Raw genomic sequence first — 26,255 nt, 5'->3', positions numbered from 1 at the left:
CTGTCTGTCAGAGAGACAGCATAACCTGCAGGCTGAGGCTAGATTGCATAGGTTCAAACTTTGCCCCTTATTAGTTGTGTGATCTTAGGCAAATAACTTAGAGTCTCTTTGCCACAGTTCCTTGTCTGTAAAATAGGAATAACTAATAATAATAGCACATAAGTCATGCGGTGTTACAAAGATTAAATGGGTTATTTGTAAGATGCTTAGAATATGCCTGGCTTATTATTTAGTAAGTGCTATATATGTGTGTGTTCAGTAAATTAAACATACTTATAATGACAGATTTCCAGCAGATAGCAGTAAAACATTTTGAAGATGTGTCTTTTTTCCAATTCACACAAAAATTGTGGTGTGTGCTAGTCATGGGGCCAGTGGAAAGGGTCAAAGGGAGATAAAGAGCTGAAACCACAAGTTATGGGGGGCAGGGCTGGAGGGAAGAGGGTTGAGCACATCCTGTACTGTTCCTGGGGTATGCAGGACCCTTGACTGAGCCTCTTCCTGGCCTCTCAGAGAGGCAGAGCCTGGCTTCTGGGTGGGGTTTGCTCCAGGGCTCACAGCTGCCCTCTGTTCTTTCCTCCCTGGTCCAGATGAGACGTTCCTAAAGATGGATGAGGTGGGCCACATCCCACAGACAGCAGCCAGCCATGCAGGTTCCCCAGACTCTCTTCCCACAGATGAGCAGCCCCTCGCCGACATGCTTCAGCCTGACCCTCGTGACACCCTCTATCGAGGTGAGGCCTTGGCTGCGTACTACTCATCCAGTCTTGAGACAGTGCACCGCCAGGTCCATGGTGTGGGTGGAGGAGACTCAGGAGACCTGTCAGTTCTACCACAGTGTCTCAAAACCCAGAAGATTGTAGTGTAAAATATAACATGCATACAGAAAAGTACAAAAGTATGTATGTACAACTTTACATTATAAAAATCATCGCAGAGCACACATTTGTGTAACTGCCACCCAGGACTAGAAAGAACTAGAACCCAGAAGTTCCCCCTGGGTTCCTCTATAGTCACAAATCCCATAGTTTCTTACTGGATTCTGGCTCTTGTCACCCAGTGAGAGAAATATATTCCCACTAACATATTTAGAGTCTTAAACTCTAGGGAGTGTGTACATTTTAAAAAAGAACAAATTCATGTCCTGCACCCCCCCTTCCCCCGCTTCTTAAAAAAATGCAGTTACTGCACTGCGCTAGGGTGAAGCCTAGGGGGCCTCTTGGAAGTCTAGAGACTTCTCTAAACCTTGATTGAGGCTAGCCCTGTACAGAGATCCCAACTCAATACTGTGCCTTGAACTAGGGACAGTCTGAGTCCTCTGCCGTCATGGTGCTCCACGAATGCCAGAAGAATGGTGCCAACCTTTGTCTGGCAGCCTCAGCCAGTGGCCATAGACTCTGACCACAGCTGCTTTGAGTGAATACATAGGTGCCTGCTCGGGGCAGAGGACTTCAGCCCTCACCCCTCAGCCAGGAGCCTTTGTGGCTCTAAGCCAGCCCGTTTCAGGCTTTCGCCCCCATCCTCACCCCTCTTCCCTTGCTGTTCTCAGTGCCTCTGATCCCCAAGTCGCATCTCCGCCATGTCCTGCCTGATTGTCCCTACAAGCCCAGCTACCTGGTGGATGGGCTCCCCCTGCAGCGCTACCAGGGCCTCCGGTTTGTAAGTCTGGGGCCCGGACAGTGGGGGGCAGGAGTGAGAGAGGGCTTGCTGCCTATGGCTGAGATGGGGGTTTGTTGAGGCTGACTTCCCCTCCTCCCCACATCCATACCGGCAGACAGGATGGCCTCACAGGTCCCCAGGCTGGGAGAACTAGCATTCCAAGTTGCTTCTGGCCCAGGCAGACTGCCCTGCAAAGCCTGAGAGTGGAGTTCTGCCTCAGGAAGCCCCATACACCATTTCTGCCACAGTGGTGAGGTGAGGTGGGCTGGCGTGAGGCTTCTTACACTGTTTCATGGGCCATACACCCCTGTCCTGCCTGGGTCAGTCCGGCCAGCCGGCCAGCCAGTCAGCCAGTCTATTAAACTCATAGACAAGGCACTGGGGAAATGAACTATGGAGGGGAACTAAAGAGAATCTCCAGCCTGTGGAACCTGGAGAGGCAGAAGAACCCCGTTCCCAGATCCAGCGATGATTACGAGAGTGCTGGAGGCAGAGGGAATGGCCAGGACTCAGGATGCCTGGGCGGCATTGAGAAGGTTTTGGTTGGTGATTGCCTTGAGCTATGTTTAAGGGAGGCAAAAAGCAGTTTAGTAAATAACAAAAGGGGCTGTTCCAGGGTGGTGGGCGGTTGCAGGTAGAGGTGTAGAGGTTGTAGGAGAGGATAAGATGGCAGGAGGAGGAGGGAAGGGTCTGCAGCTGGGGGGAATGAGCTGGATTGGGAGATGAGGGACGCGTGCACTGGGGAGCTAGCTGGATCAGGGGTTGTGTTAGGTCCAGAGAGCCCGGAGAGGAGGCAGAAAGAGTGGAGTGGGCCCTGGCTGGTGTGGCTCTGTTGGAGCGTCGACCCATATACCGCAGGGTTGCAGGTTCCAATCTGTTGGCATATACCTGGGTTGCAGGTTTGATCACCGGTTGGGGCACATATAAAAGGCAACCAGTCGATGTTCTCTCACATAGATGTTTCTCTCTCTCCTCTCCCTCTCCCTCTCCCTCTCCCTCTCCCTCTCCCTCTCCCTCTCCCTCTCCCTCTCCCTCTCCCTCTCCCTCTCCCTCTCCCTCTCCCTCTCCCTCTCCCTCTCCCTCCCCCTCTCCCCTCTCCCCTCTCCCCTCTCCCCTCTCCCCTCTCCCCTCTCCCCTCTCCCCTCTCCCCTCTCCCCTCTCCCCTCTCCCCTCTCCCCTTCCCCTCTCCCCTCTCCCCCTCCCCCTCCCTTCCCCCTCCCCCTCCCCCTCCCCCTCCCTCTCCCTCTCCCTCTCCCTCCCTCCCTTCTCTCCCATTCCCTCTCTCTAAAATCAATAAGCATATTCTCAGGTGAGGAATAAAAAAAAGAGAGAGAGAGAGTGGAGTGGAATCCTGGTCTGCGTAAGCAGATGTTTCATTCAGAGCTCAGAGCAGCCCTTCTCTCCCTACCAGGGCAAGTCCCTAGGATCTGGGTGTGTGCTGGGGGGGGGGGGGGCACTCAACTCTGGTTGGCTGATTTCTTACCAAGATCCCACCTTCTTTGTCCTGCTGCTTCTTTCTCTACCTCCAGGTTCATCTGTCCTTTGTTTACCCCAATGACTACACCCGCCTGAGCCACATGGAAACCTATAACAAATGCTTCTACCAGGAAAGCACATTCTACCAGGACAGGTGAGCAACACTGAATGAGGCAAGAAGATGGAGCTCTGCAGGAGCTAAGGGAGCTGCCTGGACCAGAGGGGCTGCACATGCCCTTCCAGCCCAAGGAGCCTTGGCCCTTCTTGGGTTCTTCCCATACTCACAGACTCCCACGCACTCTCACTCAGCCTCCCTCCTCTGCTCTTGTCCAGAGCATGACTTTAGACAGCTGCTGGGACTTCCAGCAGAGCCTCATGCTTTGCCTGCAGGGCACCAGTGCCAGCCTGCCTCTCCCTTCCTCCTGCAGGTTCAGCTTTCAGGAGTACATCAAGATTGACCAGCCTGAGAAGCAGGGGCCGGAGCAGCCAGGTACAGAGTGAGAGCTGAGGCCTCCAGGTCAGGCTGGGAGGGGTGACCATGGTCTGTTTCTAGGAGAAGTTCAAACCATGCCAGCCCTTCCCCAGAGGAGCTTAAAATCCAAACCACACCCAAAGTTCAGAGCAGTAGTCCCAGCTTTTTCCATAGAAAGGCACGTGTTGTACAAGAACATGACTGTTGGTAACAGCCCGCTGGGTCAGCCGGAGGAGGTTCGGAGCCCTGGAGATTACTTGGGCTGTCCAAGGGCACACTGTCCTAGCATGTCATTTGAGAAGTTCTGCTACACAGAAGCACTTTCTTCCTGTGGCCTTTCTTCTTGAGGCACTAGGGCCAGGCTAGGGCCGTTTGTTGGAATCCTCCACATGCCAGGCCCCTGCTAGGCACTTTGTGCACTTTATATCTCTCCATCTTCACCAAAACGCTGTGGAAGATGGATCATTATTCCCTTTATGCAATGAAGAAACTGGGGTTACTGAGATTGAATGACTTGCCCTAGGTCACACAGTAAGTGGCAGTGCCCAGGTGCCATCCCATCTGAAACCCCCTGGAGTATCACACATAATCATCAACCGTCTTCTATGTCTTCTTGGGGAAGGGCTGAGAACTCTGACGTGAGGAACGGTTGTTATTCATGACAGGTTTTGAGGAAGGCCTTCTGGAAGAGTCCCAGTATGGAGAGGCAGCAGAGGTGACCCCTGACTCCGGTGACCAGGATGCCAGGATGCCAGAGGGAAAGCAAGCGCCTACCTCCACCGCCGGGCAGGATGTCACTGACTACCGCCTCCGAAGCCTGCGGAAGCTCCTGGCTCCGCCCCAGGAGGGGCTGCTGGCCCCGTTTTCCAAGCAGAACTCTACAGCTCCCTTCCCAGTGAAGAGCAGCAACATCCCAGGCCAGCAGGCAGAGAAGAGGGAGAGAAAACCCAGACCTGAGCCCAGCCAAGATCCACCTCATTCTGACACGTGGCTCCCTGGCCACCTGGTGGGGAACCTGCCTCAAGTCAAAAGGCCCAGGCCCACTGGTGACAGCCCCAGGAAGACTCTAGGGCAGTCCCAGTGGCTTAATCAAGTTGAGTCATACATTGCAGAGCAGAGGAGAGGTGACAGGATGGAGCCTCTGGCCCCGAGGAAGGGTTGGCCTGGGGAGGAGGAGGTGGTGGCAGCTGCGGGCCAGGAAGTACAGGTGGAGGGAGAGGAAGAGGGTGAAGAAGAGGAGGAGGAGGAGGATGTGAGTGAGGTGTTCGAATATGTGCCCATGTTTGACCCAGTGGTAAACTGGGAGCAGACCTTCAGTGCACGGAACCTTGACTTCCAAGCCCTGCGGACTGACTGGATTGACCTGAGCTGTAACACCTCTGGCAACCTGCTGCTTCCAGAGCAGGAGGCTCTCGAGATCACACGGGTCTTCTTAAAGAAGCTCAACCAGAGGAGCCGGGGGTAAGGTAAAGGGCTCTCCTGGCGCCCGGGCTGAGGCATGTGGCCGCGTGCTGGCCCAGGGGGGAGGGACCTGTGGGCTGGAGCAGGTTCCCCTGTTGCAGACTCCTGGACAAGGACAAGTGCCTGGAGCCCCTGCTCTCGGAGGTGACCTGGACCAGTCAGGTCTTTGTCCCACCATCAGGAAAGGTGCTAAAATGCCTGGGTTTCTGACCCAAGAACACTGGGAGAGCCTGGCAAATGTGGTCCCCTGTCTCAGGGAAGGAACTAATAAAAAGACAGATCAGTTGCCTGACCAGTATGACTCAGTGGTTGAGCATGGATCCACGAACCAGGAGGTCACTGTTTGATTCCCTGTCAGGGCACATGCCTGGGTTGTGGGCTTGATTCCCAGTTGGGGGCTTGCAGAAGGCAGCCGATCGATGATTCTCATCATTGATGTCTCTGTCTGTCTCTCTCCCTCTCCCTTCCTCCCTCTGAAATCAATAAAAACATATTTTTTAAAAAAGCAGTCAGGCAAAACTGAGGCTGAAAGAGACTAATAGGAACCCGATATGGGCTAGAAGGGCTAGGGCAGAAAACATGGCTGAGTTCTTTGTTGTTTCAGTCATTTGACCAATCAACATTTTTTCAATTGAGATGAAATTTCCATACCATTTAACTTACATTTCAGAGTGTACATTTCTATCACTTTTTAAAGGCTCCCTAATAGTAGTTAATTCCTATTCCTCCCTCCTCCTAGTCCCTGGCAACCATTACTCTACTTTCTCTCACTATAGATTTACCTATTCTAGACATTTCACATAAATGCAATTATGTAATATGTGGCCTTTTGTGTCTGTCTTCTGACACTTAGCAAAATATTTTCAAGGCTTGTCCGTGTTGTAGAATGTATTACGTATTTCAGTCATTTATATTGCTGTATAATATTCCATTGTATGGATATACCACATATTGTTTATCCATTCATCAGTTAATTTACATTTAGGTTGTTTCCACTTTTTGGCTATTATGAATATAATGCTACTATGAACATTCGTGTACTAAGTTTTTGTGTGAACATGTTTTCAGTTCTCTTGGGTATACACCTAAGGGTAGAATTGCTGGGTCATATGGTAACTCTATGTTTAACATTTTGGGGACCTGCCAATCTCTTTTCCAAATCAGCTTCACCTTTTTACATTCCCATTAGCAGTGTGTGAAGGTTCTAATTTCTCTACATCCTTGCCAACACTTGTTATTTTCCTTTTTTAAATAACCATCCTTATGTGTGTGAAATGGTATCACATTGTGGTTTTGATTGGCATTTCCCTAGTGACGAATGATGTTGAGCCAACCAATCAACATTTATCTAATTGTGTATTATGGCACTGTTGATTGAACAAAGTATTTTATTAATTAGGGTCAACTTCTAAAGGAAACTCATTCATTGTATACAATCTCAGAGCTATAAAAGAGTTTAGAGATCATCACAGCTCAGTAGGTGCATTTTTAAAGATGGAGCCACACATACACACGCACACCCCAATCAAAAACAAGTAAAAGATAAAGATGGAAGCAGGGAACACTAGAGAGGTTAAAAACATCTTGCATAAGCATCTTAGCGAATGGTAAAGCTAGGACAAAAACCAGAGTCTCTTGACAACTGGCCTTGCAGGCTTTACCACACCATGCTATCCCACAGTGGGGGAGAGAATTACTCAAGCCCCCACCCTTTTTGCCATAGGAGATACCAGTTACGGCGCATCGTGAATGTGGAGAAGCGTCAGGACCAGCTACGTGGGGGTCGCTACCTCCTGGAGCTTGAGCTGCTGGAGCAAGGCCAGCGCCTGGTGCGGCTCTCTGAGTATGTGTCTGCACGAGGCTGGCAGGGCATCGAGCCAGTTGGAGGGGAAGAGGCTGAGGCCCGGAACCTGCAGGGCCTGGTCGGCCCACACAACCGCCGGAGACAAGTCTTGAATGTCCGGACCCCAGAGCCCAAGCTGTGCTGGCCCCAGGGCTTCTCCTGGAATCACCGAGCCGTGGTCCACTTCATCGTGCCTGGTGAGCCTCCAGCTGAGCCTGGGCACTGTCAGTGGAGCAGGGACCCTAACAGTAATCAGGTCTCTGCTCACTGACTCGATCTTACAGGAGCTTATGAAAATGGCCACTTTACAGTTAAGGAACTGAGGCTCACAAGAGAAAAGTCACTAGTCTGAGCTTACATGGCTAGAAAGCACTGGAGCCGGCCATAGATACTGACCTGAGGCCACCACTCTTTCTGTGGTACCAGGTTTCAGGGTTGGGTGTGATAATCCGCTGGGGTTGCATTGGGGCTTACAGGTGGTCTGGGTAGATAACCAGAGAGGGTACCTATTAGAATGGGTTAGCTGGTTTTTATAATGAGAAAGGGGACTCTGTAAGAGACAGAAGTGTAACAATGGGGTAGGACAGGAAATAAGGATGGTAATAAGACGGACGGAATCCAGGGTTACGCGTGAGAGCCTGGACGGTTACCATGCAAGGACTCTAGGCAAGTCCCAGCCGAAGGCCTTCTCAGGGGGCCTGCCCAGGAGACTGTGCAGGAGCAGGGTGGAGAGGCCCCTTCAGGCGAGCTGGCCTCTGTTGTGCAGCATTGCTCTGGTTTCATAGCTGCGTTACCCCCGAGCAGAGGTCTGACTGGACTCCGTCACGCGGGACCCAGGAGTGGACATGCCTTCTTAGTGTCACCTCTGCTTCTTTCTCTCTGCCTCCCACTTGGGTAGTGAAGAACCAGGCGCGCTGGGTGCAGCAGTTCATCAGAGACATGGAAAAGCTGTTCCAGGTCACCGGCGACTCTCACTTCAACATCATCATCACTGACTATAGCAGTGAGGACATGGATGTCGAGATGGCCCTAAAAAGGTCCAAGCTGCGGAGGTGAGCAGGTTTCCTGGCTGGCGGGCAGCCTGAACCCTCTTCCTAAAGTCTCGGGATTGGTGGGTCCGGGGCAGAGCCAGAGGTCTCATCCAGCTTTGCTGATTCCCTGTCTCTGCGCATAATCCCATTTCCAGGCACACATCGTCTCTCCTCTGTGTCTGCTAATGGCCTTCAAGCCAAGTCCTAATGTTCAGGCCCTCTCCTCTCCTCCCCTGCAGCTACCAGTACCTGAAGCTAAGTGGAAACTTCGAGCGCTCAGCTGGACTTCAGGCCGGCATAGACCTGGTGAAGGTAAGTGGACTGGGAAGGGCTTGGGAGATGAGATTAAGGATTGGTTAAGCGGTAGAGAGACATTTGGGATGTGTAAGGCGGTCAGCTCCTCAGGGAGGAAGGAGGAAGGAGACAGGTGCTGCCAGGGTAGGACTAAACAAATGACAGTGGAGTATTTGTCCTGAGTCCTTGGAGTCTGTACAGAGTTGGGGGAGGAGTCAGAATTTACTTTCTGATTGTAAGAACTGTGCTCTGATGCCCGGGACCGTGGAAATCTGCCCAATAGTTTGTTTTGTGAAAGTTTGTCAGTCATACAAGTGGAAAGAACCAGGGGATTGTCCTAGAGAGTGGCTTGGTCTCCTAGCCCTGGTCAGAGGGTCTGCTGATCCTCCCACATCTGTCCCCAGGACCCGCACAGCATCATCTTCCTCTGTGACCTCCACATCCACTTCCCAGCAGGAGTCATCGATACCATCCGGAAGCACTGTGTGGAGGGCAAGATGGCCTTCGCCCCCATGGTGATGAGGCTGCATTGCGGGGCCACCCCCCAGTGGCCTGAGGGTGAGCCCTGCCCTGGGTTAGGGAGGGTAGGAAAGACCCCTCTGGCCTTGTTTCTTAACCCCAGAGCTGGAAACAGCAGCATCACCCTCCCTGCCCTCCTGCTCCTCTGCTCACCTGGACATTCCAGAGATGTGCCCCCAGGGCTGTGCTGACGGCCACAGCAATGATGAACATGGCCCACCCCATCTTCCCCTTTATTCATTCATCAAACGTTTATTAAGCATTTACTGCGTGCCAGACTCTGTACCCTGTGAGGATACAAAGATGGAAAGATAGGCCCCCTGCCTCTGGAGAGGGAAATGGCCAAGGAAACTGACACTCTATGCCTTTAGTAGCTATTGTTCTGAGATCCCACTGTAGGGCTATCACCAGCCCTTGGTTACTCCCTGGTAGGACTGCTGCTTTCACTGGACCCTGAACCTTGGCTCAGGGGCTTTCCCCCCAAAACAGTCAAAGGACTTGCCCAGATGTGACAGTTTTCAGCTGCAGGCACCCCATTGTCCATCTTTCAGAAAAGACTCTAGGGATGCCACCTGGAGGCCTGCTTTATTCCTTCCTCCTGGCCCCTGGCTCACCTCACCTGGAGCTTCTTGTCTGTCCACAGGCTACTGGGAGGTGAATGGATTTGGACTGCTTGGCATCTTCAAGTCAGACCTAGACAGGATCGGGGGCATGAACACCAAGGAGTTCCGAGACCGCTGGGGTGGGGAAGACTGGGAGCTGCTGGACAGGTGACTGGGAAAGGGGGGCATCTGAGGGATCTGATCAGGAGCGGGAACAGGGCGAGAACATCCTAGACCCGTCCCCTAGGCTGCAGACTCCCCACAAGCAAGTGAGGGCACTGTACTTGGAGGAAGCGGCACCACTTACTGGGCTCCAATTACTTCCCTTGCTGAGACTCAGTTTCTCTGCCTGTGAAAAGAGAGGATACTGCTTCTGTCTCTTTCACAGGGCTGGCATGGAAAGTGCTTGGTAAACTGTCAGGGGATAAGAAAACTGATCTGTCCCAGTGTAAATGATAATGTTCTGAGCAGCAAGTAAGTTGCAGTGGGAGCACATGGCTGCATCCTCCAGGTTGGAGCTCCCCTTCCCTCCCAGCTGTCTGGGGAAGGAAGATGAAGTTGTGGGATAGATAAAAGAGACAGGCCAAAGGGTCAGGGAAGACTTTGGAGCCAGCAAAAGAGGTCGTGTGGACCATTAAAGGGCAACAAGCTCTCCAGGAGGTCTGGGTCCCTGGGGAGAAGGGAGTTTCAGGGAGCAGGAAAGAGTCACTGGTATGAAAAGCCTCAGAGAAGGACACAGCAGGGAGCTGGCTGGGTTGGGACCCCAGGTCATAAGGGACTGTGGACTGCATGGTGAGGACGCGGAGGCTGTGTTAGGATGAGATTCTTCTTTCAAGAAATTTGCTGCCAACAGAAGGGAAGGGAAAAAGGATGATACTTGGAGAGTTGAGCTAAGGGGTGGGGGCAAAGGAGAGAGGAGGAAAATCCAAGAAAGAAAGGGTGTAATTGCTGGAACAGTGTCCAGGGGAGGTGGACAGGGCGAGGTCAGGAGCACCGGGGCAGTGGGGACCTTAGCAAGGAAGAGATACGCTTCTTCCTGAGAGACAGGGCAAGAAGCAGCCACCTGTCATTGGGAGTCTATACTGGCAGGTGATTCACATCCCTTCCCTCATTTAATTCTCCCCACACCTCTGTGAGGCAGGTGTAATCATCTCCATTTCCAGATGAAAAAACTGCATCTTAAGAAGTTAATAACTTGCCCCAAATCTTGCAACTATTAAGTGCCAGAGGCTTAAATACTGGAAGTGTTTAGGCATTTTCCCTAGAGGGAAGAAAGGAAAGGAAGTGACAGTTCTACTAAGAGAATTTAAGGTGCAAAGGAGGGAGGCTGAGAGAGCTTGTATGGGATAGCCCAGCTTTCGTAAAGCCAGATCCAAGTAGATTCCCAAAGTGGACAGAAGCCTGGGCTAGTGGTCACCTCCACCCCCATCTTCCTGCCCTTCTGGGAAGATGCAGCCCTCTGGTTCAGTTCTCAACCCTCCTGCCTCTGCAGAGGCCCAAGGAGAAAGAAACTGCTTCACATTCCAGTAACTTCCCCGCGTGCCCGGAGTACATGCCTCTGTGGAGGGACTCCCAGTGGGCTGTGCATTAGACAGGGGAGGGCTAGGGGCGAGGTGTGCTCCAGCCTCTGCCTGTCAAACACTGTGACATGTGCCCTGCTGGCTGAGTGCTAGGAACTGGGCCGAGCACCTACGCCCACCTGCTGTAGCCTTTACTCCCGCCCTCCAGTGTGTGTGTCGTTGTCCTCTTTCTGGATTAGCAGACAGGCCCTGAGAGGTGGCGTGACTCATGGGGAATGGAGCTGGGATTCAGACTCAGGCTGGCTCCAGAGCCCACACTCTGCACTACCCCCTGCTCCTGCCCTGTGGAGGGCCAAGCAGGAAGCAGGTACCGGGTCTGCTGTATGCGGAGCGGCTGCCTCCTGTGCCTCTGTGGCTGACCCTGCCCTCCCCCACTCAGGATCCTCCAAGCAGGCCTGGAAGTGGAGCGTCTCTCCCTCAGGAATTTCTTCCATCACTTCCATTCCAAGCGAGGCATGTGGAACCGCCGCCAGATGAAGATGCTGTAACCCCGAGGGGTGGCCCACTGGACCGACCACTTCCTGCTCCTTGGCTTGCGGCTGCTCCCCCAGCACCCTGCTGACTGCTGGGGGAAGCGAGGTGGGGAGCAGAAGCCATGGCTGGGCCCCAGAGGCCTCAGCACTAACACCCCCACTCCACCAGGAGCTGTCCCCTCACAGATAGCTGCCAAGGCCCCTCCCTCCATCCTCTGGGCCGCCAGGTGGAGGACTTTGGGAAGGGCGGCCTGAGGGGCTGCTCGCTCACCGTCACAGAGGTGGAACAGCTCCTGGGAGGCTGCGCAGTTAGGTCAGGGAGGGGAACACCGGCCTGAGTGACACCATCCTAAAGCCTCAAGGTGCGTGCCATCATCCACCCCGTGTTCCTTACAGGAGCAGTGACCAGGAAACTCTTCTATTGGACATATTTTATTGTTTTGTTTTTTCAATCAGAAAAGCAAAACTATAACTGTCCAGACCCAGCATTGACCCTACATGAGGGGGATGGAGTAGTGCCTTTAGGGGGTGTCCCCACTTGCATACCTCAGACCCACTCCTGTGTAGAGCTGTGTCCCTCGGTCTGTGACCCGGCAGCTGATATATAACCAGAGGAGCTGGCCCCACGGGAAGCACTTCCTCCACTCTACCCCAGGCTCGTGCCTTCCAGAGACACGCACATCTCTCCCAGGTAGTCACTGAACAGCTCGCCACCAGTTAGGGCATTAACCTTACCCTCCATGTGGCGCTAACTTCAGACCCATCAGAAGCACAGAACTGGCACCCTCTTCCTGGTGCCACAGGGGGGTTGGGAGACAAAGTGGTGGGCAGTGGGCTCATCCCCGGTGTTTGGCATGTAGGCCAAGCAGGACAGGCAAGATGGAAGGGGCAGGGAGGAAAGGGGATGTGGGTGTAAGTAACCCATGACTTAGATGAGAGGAGGGGGTTGGAGTCTAGCAGGAAGGGATGAAAAGGGAAGTGGAAAGTGGTGAGTCCTCGCAGCCCAGCTCCCCCAGACGTGCCCTCCTGCAGGGAGAGCCCCGGGTGGCCTTGAGTGGAAGAGGAAGGGGTGGGGGTGAAACTGAACCATAAAACAGGGACCAGGGTAGGAAGTGGCAGGGCGACAGGTTTGGGGAGGTGAGGGCATGGGTCTGAGATCTCTTCCCCAAGTGGAAGGGAGCAGGGGCCAGGAGGAAGTGAAAAGTGAAGCCAGTTCAGGGAAAATAGCCCTTGGCCTCTGTAGCCTAGGCCACCCTTTCTGTCACCTGATGGTCACGCACTTATCTTGCACTAAGGATCCCCAGGTGCCTTTGTGGTGGGGATTTTTCTACTGCTGCTGCCTCTGCCGCTGCTGCTGAATTCACCGATGGTGCATTGGACACTGGATCCTGAGCTCCAGTGGCTGTTTAGGGAGGCGAGCACGGGGCTCCCTGCTGTGAGGAAGGGCTTATGGGGGTGCAGCGGGGCCCTGAGGACAGTCAGCCAACCCAAGCTCCATGCTGTGACAGTCCAAGGCACAGCCTTTGAAGGGCCTACCTACTGGGCCCTGTATTCACCAAGAGCATAAACTTGGCCTAGGGGAGAATGGAGCCTGTTGAGAACCCTTGAGCTCGAAGAGCATCCTTTCCTCTGTCTTAAGAAATCACAAAAGACAAGGACTTTTCAGTGACTCTGTGGCCTATGGATGCCCATGTCCGTATCTACCCCCTGGGCTGTAGCTCTTTAGGGTCCCTGCTCTAGCTCACTGCCTTTGGGAAAGGTCTGTAGGGAGTAGGCAAGAGCCACAGTTGGCCGGCTGCGGTGCTAGGTTTCTTTCTGGGGCCACTCGTCACTGGGCATTCACTGGGAGGCTGAGCCAGTCCAAAGGACCCTCCTTATTCACTTCTCCTGATAGCAGGAGCCAGCCCAGCCTCCCTTGCCCTGCCCACCACCCCCTCTCGCCCTGGCTAGTGCCTTGTGTTTGTTACCTCCACACCATCTGCCTTAAGGGGGAGAACCTGGCAAGGAGTCCTACTCTGTAGGGAAATGTCTAGGGTGGGGGAGGGACTGGGATGGTGGGAGGGGAAGCATTAAATACAGCATCTTTGTAGAAAACAGAATGGCTCTTGCATTTTCCTGTTGCCCATCATGGTGGGAGAGGGTTGGGCTGGGAGCCCCAGGGTTCCCATCTCTGTCCTTTGGCCATCAGGCATCTGAAGGACATGCCAAAGACCCTTCCACACCACCTTCCACCCATTACCATTTGTTTGGTGCCTGCTGTGGGGCAGCCTCCTCTGCGCTGTGGTTTACTCAGAAAGAGGATAACACTGGTCCTGTATGAGGAGCTCAGTCTGAGAGTTAGACCAGGCATTTTCTGTTCCGTAGATTAACGGAGTTGGTGGTTTCCCTGAAGCGAGGCTGGTGGACGCCCTGGGTGAATGAGGCTAGAAATAGGGCCAGAATCGTCTCGGTGAACAGTAGAGAGGAGCTGAGGTGTGGCTTATTCTAAAATAGCAGACAGTCTAAAAACCTTTTCTGCTTCAGCTGGGGATGCCCTGTTGATGCTTTACAGGTACAGACTGACCCCCCAATTATATTTGGCATAAACATAAATCAAAATAGTTTATGTTTCTCAAACACATGCCTAAGACAAGGTGCTAACATGAAAGCTCAGACAGGCTTATGGGAGGTTTTGAAGAGTGTGCAGACACACATCAGTCTAGAACTGACAAATCTGCCATTGGTGTAGCAGATGGTAATTGGCCCAAGGCATGTGGGGCCTGAGAAGTTGACTCAGAGAACAACCCAGAGGAGAGGGAGTGATGTAAAAGCCTTTTCTCCTTCCAGGCTTGGAGTTTGCTGCTTTGAGCCCTTGCCAGGACACAGATGGAGAGGGCAGCTTAGATGCAACTAAAGACATAAAGGTTGACTTCAGTGGATTTGCAGATCCCTTTATAGATAGAAATCATTCCATTTTACCTGGGAAAATAGGCCTGGGGATGGATGGGGCAAAGGGAAGGAATGGAGTAGAGTCAGAACGAGAGCCCTTAAGCTGGTGGGCTTGGCCTTAAGTTGACATGCGTCAGGTGCAGGTGCTGCCAAGAGGAAAGGTTGGCACTACCCCAGTCTGAGCTCAGGACTCTAGACTAAGATGGGATTCACTTAGACCAGTAAAATATCCCATCTTCACTCGGGTGCTGTAGTAGGAAGCAGGCATCTACATTGCCCTTTCAGGAGCTCCCAGGGGCTGTGGAAAGTGCCCATCAGCCTGACAGGTGAGGGAGGAAAGAGGCAGGAGCAGCTCCAGATCCAGCAGCTGTGGGGGAAGCAGAGAAGAGGCATGAGGCAGTGTTCTCAGATTGCAATGTGCCCTTGATTCCCCTGGCAGCCTTTACAAGATGCAGGTGCTCACTCTGTAGAGCCAGAGTGGGCCTGAGATTCTGCATTTCCAGCAAGCTTCCAGGTGCTTTTGTTGCTGTTGGTTCATGGACCACAGTTTGAGTAGCAAGAACTGCTGGACAATGCCCAGGGGAAATCCCATATCTCCATCTTGCCAGAGGGGCAGAGCCAACCACTAACTACACTGCATCCCACCCATCTCATTCTGTGGAAAAATCTGAGCCTAAACTGAAGGAATAGCACCATTAACAGCACAGGGGACCTTTCCGAGTCCCCATCCAAACTTCTCCAAGATCCCCTCCTTGCCCCAGATCTACTCCTTTTGCTTGGAGAGCATTTCTCTCTTACCCCAAACCCCCAGAGGTGAGAAAAGGGCCACCTAGGGAGCCTTTGGGCCTGAGGACCTCCCATCTTCCCTCACCTGGGTCCCCAGCTGAGCTCAGAGAGGATTCCTTGAGGTCCTGGCTGCCAGGAACCCTGTCTTATGTGCCCCGAAGGCTGTGATGAAAATATTGATGACAACAGTGATGAAGACCAAGATGGTGGCAGCATTGTTGAGCTGGTTTAGTCGCCACTGCTTTTCTACCTCATTCAGGTTCAGCCGTGCTGTGGAGAAGTGGAGAGTGAGAGGTAAAAGTCAGGGTGGTGGCCACAGCCTGGAACTTTCCTCACAAAACCCACTGGAGTTCAGAGAAAGTCTGGCACCTCAGAGATCCATGTGACAGAAATCAAGGGAGGTGGTATCGTTGCACTAGAGCCTCTTCCTTCGTGACCAGTTTGTGGGATCCATGCTTCAGAGAATCGGGGTTTGGGAACTTACACTGGGCCTTCTGAGTGGAGATACGTTCCCACACAGAGGTGATGTGGAACTTCCCTACAAGTCAGTGAGGACACCAGCAGCGTTGTGGAGTGGCCACTGTATGAAACGCCAAGAGCTAGGGCAGGGCGCTGGGCATCACTGTGTAGGTGTTACTGGGGCATTTGTAGGTGCAGAGGCCTAACTCCAGGTTAGTGTATGGCTGAGAAGCTGATATGTGCAAATGCAGGGTGGTACAGGGGGACACTTGGGGCTCATCTTCCCACTAGGGGCCACGGAGGCCAACTCCAGGTCTGGGCTCACCAATGACCATGAGGAGGATTCCGATGACGACCTGCAGGACCAGAGAGATGCTGATGAGAGTGATGAGGGTGGCATAGTATTGAGACGACGGCCCTTGCTCCAGCACCGTTTTCAGCCGCATGGCATTGGACATGAAGAGAGCCACATCCAGCATGCTCTCCGCCACGCTCTTCTTGGTGGCATAGTGATTCAGGTTGATGGGCTGGCTCCCGGTGTTGGGGTTCCCAGGCTGTAAGGGAGAAGACACAGGCTTACCTGGGAGGCTCTAGAACGGAAGCAGTTGAGGGACTGGAAAGAAGAGAGAGGTTTTAAAGCTTTCCCCTAACCAGGTGAGGGCAGGTAACACCCTCCTCAGTTTTATGGCCTAAAAGAACTCTGAAATGATGTTATGTTGTAATTTATATTTCACAATGGGTAGGGTCACCCTTCCCTCACACCACACATGCATCTGAAGAAAGCCAGGAGGAGTCTCAGCTCCTTATAAAACAGTACCTTACTCATTTTATGCTATTTTACCTGGGCCAGGCCTGGCCTAGGGTCACTCTGTTTTCCTCTTAGAGGAAAGCCTCTCAGAAAACAATAGCAGGAGGTTTGGGTGGAATAGGAAAGGCACCTCTTCTCCAAGGATGGTGTGGTATCAAGGTGGGGCGCACAGTTTAGCAAAAGGATCCTGAGCTGAGTTCAGATCCCAGTTAGCCCTCGGCACTGGCCACAGCCCTGCTCAGGCACACTAGCTGGCCCTCAAACACAGGCCAAATCAAAGCACACATCTGTATGCACTTACGTATGTTAAAATCTCTTAATTTATTTTCTGGCTAGGATTGACTGACATATAATTTACATTTGATATGATATTGAAATAGAAAACAAAGCTCGTATCCTTGAGAAGTCACTAACTCCAAAGATGGAATCACAATGCAGGCACATGGCTTGGACCTCTGGGTTGAGCCAGGAAATCCAGACTGGGTGCTGCAGGCACTGTTCAGTCACTCAGGAGAACTTGGGTACATCTTAGGGAGATTTATTTAGGAGAGGTGCTTGGGATGATTGGCCTCGGAGGGTCCAAAAGCAGGAGACCTGTTGAAAGGTATGGTATTGATTTAGGGTTAGGGTGACAAGGAACTAACCCAAGTGGAGATGAGAAAGGGGAATAAGGAAGGACTTTGAGAGACGTTACAGCCTGGGGTAGGAAAGCGACCAGCAGATGACCGCAGCAGGATATCTGTTGAGTGGGTGGGTAACTGGATGGCTGGATGGGGTGGGTCTCTCAGGGAGAAAAGCCCTACTCCAAAATGTTGTGTATTAACAGTGGACAAAACCTTAAACCCAAATAGTGTGTGAGGGGTGGGTACTTGGGGACACAGAAATGTCCCCAAGCCTCAACAAAAAATACTATTTATAAGTTTTATGAGAACTTCTAAGCTTTTGTTATTAAATTGATCTTAGGGCCTCTCTAATTTCGATTTGTGCCAGTTCAGGATTGCTTCATAACTGAGGATGCTGCTTCAGAGTCCAACTTGGTGGTGGTTGGCTCTGCAGGACCCTTCCCCCCTCTCCGCCCAAGCTCCTGAAGGCACCAGTTTTCCAGATTGTCCACACGGTGGCGCCCAGCATCCAAAGAAGTGACCTGAGCACCCAGGCTGCCCCGCTGGCAGGATGGTGTTTCTCCCAAGAGGAATCCACTGACAGGCGGGGCTTGGTGTGAAAGCTGGACTCCTTGGAGGCCCAAGACAGGGATCTCAGTTCACAAGTTTGGATAGGCCAACCTAAAACCTACCAAACGTGTGTCAAATGAGAGTTAAAGGATAAACGAGTACTGAGCTGGGGCCAGAACTAAGTGGGAAACCAGCACAACCTGCTGCAAGAGGGACTGTGGTTAGAAGGGACCTGATGGTGAGACCCTGGAAGAAGTTGCTTTGAAAGGGAGGAAAACTGTTTTCTTAATCCTTCGTGGCCAGTTTAGGTTGAGCCCTGCCCTGAGGCAGAGGGCTTGCTGAAATGACCTGAGGGTCCTCCCTTATAGCCTGATGATTCGATTGGATGAACCCCCAAATCCTACAGGGTGCCACCCTTTTTACCCACTGCCCAGAAGTTAGGAGCAACCCAACAAGGGGTGAGGAGAGGACGGTGGGGGTGGCAGGCCCAGGGATGGACCAGGTGGCCCTCGGTCCTGCCTCTAGGAGCTGGCCCTTTAAGGCTGGGCCCTAGCAGCTGGGAACAAAGGCCCGGGAATGTGGGCTGGGTCGGCCGAGGAGCCACCCAGCGTGAGTCATTGGTATTTCACTGGACTCGGCCCCGCTGTCTCGCCAGCTCCCTCCCCTGGCCCCAGCCCCCTCCCAGAGCTGAGGGGCAGCTCTGGAGGTGCCCGAGGTGCCTGGAGCAGCCTGCAGGCTCTCTCCGCCAGAGCTTGCTGGGGCCTCCCTCCCCTCAAACCCACTTGTCCTGCCCTAGTTCCTGGCCCCTTTCCTCTGGTTCCTCAGAGCAGGGGCTGGAGGGACAAGGACTTCTGGCTTCTGGGCCCAGCTCTGCCTCTGGGCTTGGCACTTGGGGCCTCAGTTTTCACATCTATAAAACAGGAGGAAAATCCTGCCTCTGGAGGGGTGGAGGCTATGGAGAAGCTGAATGAGACTTTGTTCTTCCCCCAAAAGAAAGACAGAACTCCAAGCTCTCCTCATTTTTTTCCATTCTGAGATACGTTTCTCAACGACCCTCTGTCTCTCAGTATATGCTGTCTTATTCCATCCCACCCCACCCAATCCCTCCACTGTTACTGGAGGACAGTAGGTGACCCCACCTGAGACTCCAGAGTCCCTATTGCAGAAAGGCAACCTATTCAAATCCTGCCAACCAATGAATGACACCTGAATACTAAGGGAGGGGGGATTTTGGTTGATATGAGGTTGGAACAAGGGCGGGTGTGGGGAGATGGGAGTAGATCCAGAGTTCCCTCCTGGAGCACATGGAGGTTCCGGGCAAAAAGAGGACTTGGGTTTAGTGATGGGGTTAGGGTGATGCAAGGGGGTTAGGGACACGTCAGGCACCCTCCACCCCATTCCCAGTTTGCCCCATTCCCAGGCCTGTCCCAACACCACCATTTCCCTCCCTCTTCCTCACCCTTCCCTCTGGTTCCAGCTCAGACTTCCCTGGGTAACAGCTCTCTTGCCAAGTCCCAGCTCCCCAGGTTGGTATGGATTCCAGCTCCTGAAGTCATGGATTGCTCCATTATTCTGCCAGACGATTATTTACCCCTTAATCCAATGCTATTTTTGTTTCTTTACAAAACTTGTTGGCTGGGAAGGAATGCATCTTTTAACAGAAAAGTGAACAAATTTTTACATTGTTTATTGACATTGTGGTCAATAAGGACCACAAGCTCCGAGGTATCATTCTGCATTTCTTGGAAACAAGATTTCAAAGGGGTAACTGTCCTACCAGAAGAACATGGAAACCAATGCTTGGAGTGTTTAGGACCTGGAGCCCATGGCCACAGTGAGTGAGTACCCTGTGGAGAGGATCCAGCCAAGAGACAGGGATTTGTGGCAGCCAGGAGAGTATCACAGAAGGCACCCTGGGCCCAGGTTCAAATCCTGGTTCTGCTACAAACTGGGCTCCTTTTCTTATCTGTGAGATAAGGGGGGTTGGGATAAGTGATTTCTTGGGTCATTCTAACAAAGAGTAATGTAAGGATGGGGAAGCCCCTCCTCTGAGTGGAGTATTATCAGGAGCTGAGAATATTTCTCAGAGAGAGGCAAAGGTCAGGCTGCTATAGAGCCAGGCCCAGGGGCAGATCCAGTGAGTCACTTTGCTTCAAGACATTGGTGACCCTCCAATGAGTCATTCTTGTCAGCCTCAAGAAAAGCCATGTGGCAGTCTGCCTGTGTATCAGTTCAAACTCAAGGCTACAAAGTAAGCTCAGAGGGGCAATGTCCTGTTGGCCCTCTGTTGGTCTCAAAATGACTGAGCATCCCGAAAAGCCAGGTCTCACCTGAAAAGGCTGGTTTCCCATAAAGGAAAAGGGCAGATCCAGCCCAGGAAGAGTATTGATTTGGGTGACCTACTGTGCCACTTTGCTTTTAATTAGGTGCCTGAGATCCCTAGTCCTCTGTCAGAATTAAGTTTGAATGGGCACCTGGGTTTGTCCTACTGTGCACACATACAGTAGGCCCATAATTACAAAGTATATACCTTGTACCTGGCATAGGGTTAAAGACGGGGCAAGAGCCAGAGCCATTGTCTAGTCCTCACAACAGCCCTGTGAAGTTGGTGAGGCCATGATAATAATAGTTGAAAAAGCTCAGAGAGCCTAAGTACCTTGCCCAAGTTCACACAGCACAGTTTTTATCCCAATTCTCTGTGTGCCAAGCCTGTAATTTTAACCCTTACTCTGCTACCTCCCAGAAGCTGAAGACATACTACCTGGCTCCAAGGAGTTTAGGATCTAAAGATAAAAATCTAAAGATGAAAGAAGACAATTAAATAGTCCCATAAGGATACATATATACACTTGCTAAGAGGAGGTATAATACCTCTGAGTGGAATTTGCATCAGGTTTTCCTGAATTTACAGTGGGTCAGTGCCCTTCAGCCCCTGCACTGCTGTGCCAGGAAGGGCACTATACCCAAAGGCAGAAGGCTTGGGTTCAAACTGGTAGGAGGTAACCTGGGAATACAGAGTTGAGATAAGAGAGACTTTTATCTGTATCTTGAATTTTGAACCATGTGAATGTTTGAACTCTCTTAAAAAAATAAATTTAAAACAGAAACAAATATGCGCCCCAAAAGGCCAATGGTGAAAATAAATAGGTTAAAATAAAACAGAAGTTATAACTTCATCTTGCTCAGGCCTTACCCTCTCTATCTGTGAAATGGGAATAATATCTGCCCTGTTTAGCTCAAAGCTCTGCTAAAGAGATCAATGAGGTAACGTGGATGAATGTGCTTTGAAAACTAAAGTATTAAATCACACTCAGGATTATACTCCCACCTGTGGGCCTAGAGGCCTTTTAAATAATACGTCCTGATTCAAGGCCTGTCCGAGCCCAAATTTCGAAGTCACCTTTTGTCTTCTCAGCAACCCCCATGGTCTTTGAAATGCCTCTTCTCTACTCCATTAGGCACCCTCTCTTCTTGCCCCCATAAATCTCACCTTCAAGCTGCACCAGGCTTGTTTCAGAGAGGAAATTCCCGGGCAAGCCAGCCTACACCGGGTCTTCACGCTCTGTGCTGTGAGTGGGCAGTGCAGATGCTCCCAGTTGCCTCCACCTACCTCCTCCCACAGGGGATGGGGGAGAGCTAACCCCCCTCGGGGCACCGCCTGTGCCAGGTTCCCTGATGCTTGGCAGTACTGGGCCACACCAGATTACTCACTGTTCCCTGAACACACCCCACCCTTCGCTCCAGGACTTAAGACTCCTCTTGCCCATGCTACTCCTGCCCCCAAGGAAGCCTCCCCTGCCTCCTAGACCCTGTCTCCACTGCGCTCCACCCAGGCCCTGTGCAAAAGCTGCCATGCTTCCTGCTGGCCTGGGCTTTGTTTAGACCTCTCTAGATGGCCTCTCACTCCCTGCTTTACTGCAGGGACTCCATCTTCCGTGTTCCCAGGTCCCCACGGTGCCTAGCTCAGTGACTTGCCACATTAAATACATGATAAAAGAGTGACTTTTTTATTTGAAAGAGTTGCTTCAAAGAGATTACTCAAAAAGGGCTAAAGAAAGGGTCTTTAAGGATGGGATTTCAGGCATAATGGCTTTTGGGTGAAGGGAGTTGGATTTGGACAGTGAATCTTTGCCTTTAAAATAAAAGCCCCTGGCCCAGGGATAGCCCTTTCTCCCCTGGTATCCTGCCTCAGGGAATGAATGACTCAGACTGGAAGTTGTCACTGGTCTTCAGGCCAAAACCTGCAAAGGCCCAGACCCTTGAGGCCTCTGTCTGGGGCAAGTGCTCTGACTGCATCCGTCCAGTGCCAAGAGCAGTGAATCTTGCCTTTAAAAATCAACAGCGTCTAATCCACCTTGGGTGGGGTGCCTTTTGCGTGCTATTCTGGTTATAACACCCAACCGGCCTAGAAATCTCCTTGGAGCCCTGGGCACAGTCTTGCTGTGAAGCTCCAGCCCTTGCCCCAGGCTGCAAACCCGGGCTTCGCGGGACCGCAGCCCTGACGAGGCGCGTGGGAGGAGCCGCCTCTGGGAAAGCCTGCAGTGCCGCCATCGTCCACCAGGGGGAACCCCAGGAAACAGCTCCGGGGGCCCTGTGTGAACTCAGCCTGCCAGGGCCAGGAACCCAAGTGCTTGAATCCCTTTCTGAACCAAGGAAGTCGACAGGGTTTCTCTCGAACAAAAGAGGACTACATATAAACGGAAACAGTATGCAGGAGAGATGGGAAGGCTCAGGGGTTGCGATAGGAACCCCTAGGATTTGCTTGCTCTCCCTTAGGAAGCATTTTCCACCTCCTCTGCAAGAGATCACCATGTCAGTGGCTTTCAGGAAACACTCATTTGTTAGGGTCCAAAGTTAGTCATGGGTTTGTTACATAGAAATTTCCAAAGAATTTTTCTGCTCTCTCCCAATACACACCTTAAACAAAAGTACTTTCCGAATTAGCACCTTGCTCCTGGGTGCTTTTGCTCTAGGCCCCACTTTGGGGCTCCCAGCAACATTCCCTAAGCCTACCCAGACCATCTCTGCTCGTTGTAATCTGACTCATCTTTCAAGAGCCAGCAGACCGAGCTAAAATGTAAACAATAGTACCTAAATAATGATAATGCTGTATTCCAGGCACACCCCATGAAAGTGGGTATTAATAGTTCCATTTTACAAGTGAAGACACTGAGGCTCAAAGAGATTACCTGCCCAAAGTCACCAGATACTAAGGGATGGTCCCAGTGTCAAAACCCTAAGCCTAGATTCTTTTTTCTGTATACCAAATAGTTCTTAAAATGTGGTCCCGGAAGCAGCAGCAGCAACAAGCATCATTTGGGAATTTATTAGAAATGCAAATTCTTAGGTTCCACTCTAGACCTACTGATTCAGAAACTCGGGTGGAGCCTGCCATTCATGTTTTAACAAGCCCTCCACGTGGTTCTGATGCAAGCTCAAGTTTGAGGGCCATTGGTCTACACCTTTCTGCCAAACTGCTTACTATTTTCTAAGCTTAGTGCTAGATGCATTCATACGGATTTTGTCATTGAATTCTTCTAACAACACCTATTTTACAGATGAGAAAATCGAGGCTCAGAACAATTCAGTAATTCTGCCCAGAATCACCCAGCTGTTAAGTATTAGAGCTGGGGTTTGAACACAGGCAGGCTCTGGAGCCTGCATTCTTAACCACTTCACCATACAGTCCCTGTAAACAGAGGCTGTGTAAACTCAAAGGTGGACATCAGTCTAAAGTATGTTTAGGAAATCTATCTAGATCTTTCCACTGAACAGTACTGAGTATTTTGTACCAGCAGCCAGCCTGCTCCAGCAGCTCATCTCCCAGTACCTGTTGCTGCCCAGCTGCTGATCACGGGCCTGCTTCTAAGGGTCTGATACATTTATCTTAGATCTTCCTCATGTCTTCATTCAGAAGCATTTACTGAGTCTTTTTTGGTTTTATAAAACCTTAGATCTTGTGGTGAAACCTAAATCCAGATAGGAGGCCTAAACACAGGTAAGTAAAAATGACTTTCAGAACAATTAATCATAACGCAAAATATCAACATTCTACATAATGGTGTGATTGAGTTTCGTATGTCCCCACTAGATTGTACGTTTCCAAAAGGCAAGAATTATTTCCTTGGAATTTCATACAATTAGAATAAGAAGCAATAAGAACTGTGTCTACAACCTCTGGCTACAGTCCAGGTGAGGAGACCTCATGAAATAGATCGTATCTGACACTGAGATGGGAAAAAAGGAAGGTGGTGAATTTCCCACTCCACCCAGCCCTGCAGAGAGCCTGCCAAGATTCCTACTCAGTTCAGTTCAACAAACATGTTTTCAGTGCCTATCATGTGCTAGGCACCTGGGATCAACAAAGATCCCTGCCTTCCCTATATCCCTGTTCCCCTAACTCCCTAAAATGACAAGGCTTAGCAGAGAACAAAGTGTATAAAGGGAGAAGTCAGGAGATAGGGTAGTTAATCTTACCCCAGTAGATAAACTTCATAGGAACATTGACTTTATCTGTCCTGTTCACTGCTATGTCCCAGAGCCTGGCACTTAGCCTGGCATGCTGAATGAATGAATGAGTGATGCATTTGTCACCCCCTGTTTTTATTCAGAAGGGGCTTAAGAGGCAGGACTGTGGTGAGCTGTGCTCCATGGCCCTCTTATATGGAGCCCTCTGGGGGTGCCAGTAAATGGCTGTCTTACATGGGCATTATGTGGACTCCCAACTCCCTTCAGTACTTCAGCACAGCATGAGCGCGTGTGTGCGTGTGTGTTTACTGTCCTTGTGGTTGGCAGTGTCTGGGTCCTGGCATAGACAGACAGGCTGCAGATGAGGAAGAGAAGCTGCTACACTCATTGGAAGAAGCCCAGCTGCAGCTGCAGGGGCAGGAGAAATCAAGATACAGAGGAGTTCCCAGATCAAAGCCAGGGGGGAAACAGCCCTCAAGGGTCAGCCAGCTCTGCGACAGATGTCCCCAGCTGGCTTTAGCCAATCCAGTGAGGGCTGGACTCAGAAGCAGCCTGCCAGGCTTGCCCCGCAGCCCCAGCCCTAGGAGCCCCCTGTTCTCCCCGCCCTGGCCCAGCAAATCCCACCTGGGTTCTCACACCTGCTCTCCCTTCCTTCCTCAGGACTTGAAAGCAGCAGGGACGTATAAAATCCCACGTTCTCCCAGCCCCAACTCCTGCACTCTGAGCAGTAGCTCTGACGTCGTGGGCCAGGGTCTGGGGAAAATAAAGGTTGAGTGAATGGTTGTGCTTGGAATCAAGGGGTCTGAGCCGAATCTGGCTCCCATTTCTGCTCTCTGTGACCTCCAGTGCCTCCGGCAGGTCATGCAGCCTCTGTGCTTCTCAGGTTCCTCTTTAGTAAGGTGAGAGGACACCACCTCTCCCCCCTCGCTGCTAGGAGCTAATGTATGGTCTAGTCTATACACAGAAAGGGTGCCAAACTCCAGAACGAGATCTACAGCGAGCGCTGAATATGTTAGTGCACACTCCAGCATTCTTCCAGATTTACAGCCTCTTTTAATAACTGCATTTATTCAGTATTTACCATGCACCAACACAAGGGGAACCTTAAATTCACAGAGATTAAGTAACTTTGCTGAAGTCACGCAGCTAGAGATAGGGGACTCAATATTTGAACCCAGGTCCGTCTGAGGCCAGAGCACACACTCTTAACCACTGTGCTGTTTTGCAAGCCCCTGTTTAGCTCTCGTTCGTTACCATCTTCCTGGAAGGTCAGGGCCCTGGGGAAATCTTTCCTCTTGCCTAACACAATATCTGACCAGAAAGGCAGGCAGGCTAGTCCTGCCCTCAGCCACTGGCTCCAAACCAGACTGGAAGCACCTTTTCTAGAGCCTAAGGCAATGCCCCGGGGCAACAAAGCACTTGTTGGTCACTGCTGTGTTCTTACTCCCTTTCTAAAAATACAAAGAGCATGAACCCTCCAAGGCCACTAAACAGATATCCAGTTGCTCTCCGGGGTCAGTCCTGAACAGCCCAATCCTGCCACCTGGCACCTGCTCCCTCTGGGCCCCCTGCCTGACAGTTGACCCCTATGTCCCTGTGACTGTTTACTACAAGGCAAAGTCCAGTTCTGCAGAGGTGGGAGCTCCTGAGCAGCCAGGCCCAGCCCGGCCCGGCCTCGCCCATGGGGAACTGTGGGACCCCTAAGCCCAATCAGAGCAAACACTTTTTTGCTGGGCTTCCTTCCCACAGCCGTAAAATGGAAGCATCAGTCTCTCCAGCCCCTGTGGAGCTGGAGCAGCAGCCTGGTTCAGGGATATGGACGCTCAGTTTCAGCACTGCCCCCAGTAGCTGTGTGACCTGGGTCCTCAGTTAGCCACCTCGTCAAAGGGAATAATATCACAAAAGCAGCAACAGCAATAGCCTACTTTTAAAGATATATATTTATGTACACAGATATATCTGAGATGATGTGGACTAAGGTATTAAGTCATCTCTAGGCATTAGGATCTGAAGTGTTCTTTTCCTTTTTGCTTCATCTGTATTTTCTAATTTTTTCCTCAATGATCATGTGCAGTAAAAAAAAAAAAAAAAAAGTTAAGCCCTGGCCGGATGGCCATTGGATGGAGCATTATCCATGCTCCAGAAAGGTTTCCAGTTTGATCCCTGGTCAGGGCGATCAAATGGATGTTTCAACCGATGGATGTTTCTCTCTCACATCAATGTT

The 26,255-nt window shown here is 51.5% G+C and overlaps 2 protein-coding genes across 2 annotated transcripts in view; one reads left to right on the top strand and one right to left on the bottom strand.

Moving 5' to 3' along the window:
• The window catches only part of B4GALNT3 (beta-1,4-N-acetyl-galactosaminyltransferase 3), a 98,221-nt gene extending 85,749 nt beyond the window's left edge, over positions 1 to 12,472 (top strand). Inside the window, exons 10-20 of the mRNA XM_016224801.2 lie at positions 591 to 734; positions 1,550 to 1,659; positions 3,189 to 3,289; positions 3,564 to 3,625; positions 4,273 to 5,068; positions 6,792 to 7,108; positions 7,810 to 7,963; positions 8,182 to 8,254; positions 8,641 to 8,794; positions 9,399 to 9,525; positions 11,317 to 12,472. Coding sequence (XP_016080287.2) covers positions 591 to 734; positions 1,550 to 1,659; positions 3,189 to 3,289; positions 3,564 to 3,625; positions 4,273 to 5,068; positions 6,792 to 7,108; positions 7,810 to 7,963; positions 8,182 to 8,254; positions 8,641 to 8,794; positions 9,399 to 9,525; positions 11,317 to 11,425 — 2,147 coding nt within the window. The 3' untranslated portion in view covers positions 11,426 to 12,472. The remainder of the gene's footprint in view (positions 1 to 590; positions 735 to 1,549; positions 1,660 to 3,188; positions 3,290 to 3,563; positions 3,626 to 4,272; positions 5,069 to 6,791; positions 7,109 to 7,809; positions 7,964 to 8,181; positions 8,255 to 8,640; positions 8,795 to 9,398; positions 9,526 to 11,316) is intronic.
• Positions 12,473 to 14,037: 1,565 nt separating this feature from the next.
• Positions 14,038 to 26,255, bottom strand: part of NINJ2 (ninjurin 2) — a 71,806-nt gene continuing 59,588 nt past the window's right edge. The window contains exons 2-4 of the mRNA XM_016224880.2: positions 15,909 to 16,137; positions 15,210 to 15,394; positions 14,038 to 14,705 (exon numbers count right to left, since the gene is read on the bottom strand). Coding sequence (XP_016080366.2) covers positions 15,228 to 15,394; positions 15,909 to 16,137 — 396 coding nt within the window. The 3' untranslated portion in view covers positions 14,038 to 14,705; positions 15,210 to 15,227. The remainder of the gene's footprint in view (positions 14,706 to 15,209; positions 15,395 to 15,908; positions 16,138 to 26,255) is intronic.

The sequence above is a fragment of the Miniopterus natalensis genome, chromosome 2, assembly GCF_054644295.1.
Source record: "Miniopterus natalensis isolate mMinNat1 chromosome 2, mMinNat1.hap1, whole genome shotgun sequence".
Lineage (NCBI taxonomy): Eukaryota > Metazoa > Chordata > Mammalia > Chiroptera > Miniopteridae > Miniopterus > Miniopterus natalensis.
Note: the sequence above shows the minus strand (reverse complement) of the source record. Positions and strands in the feature narration are given on the sequence as shown.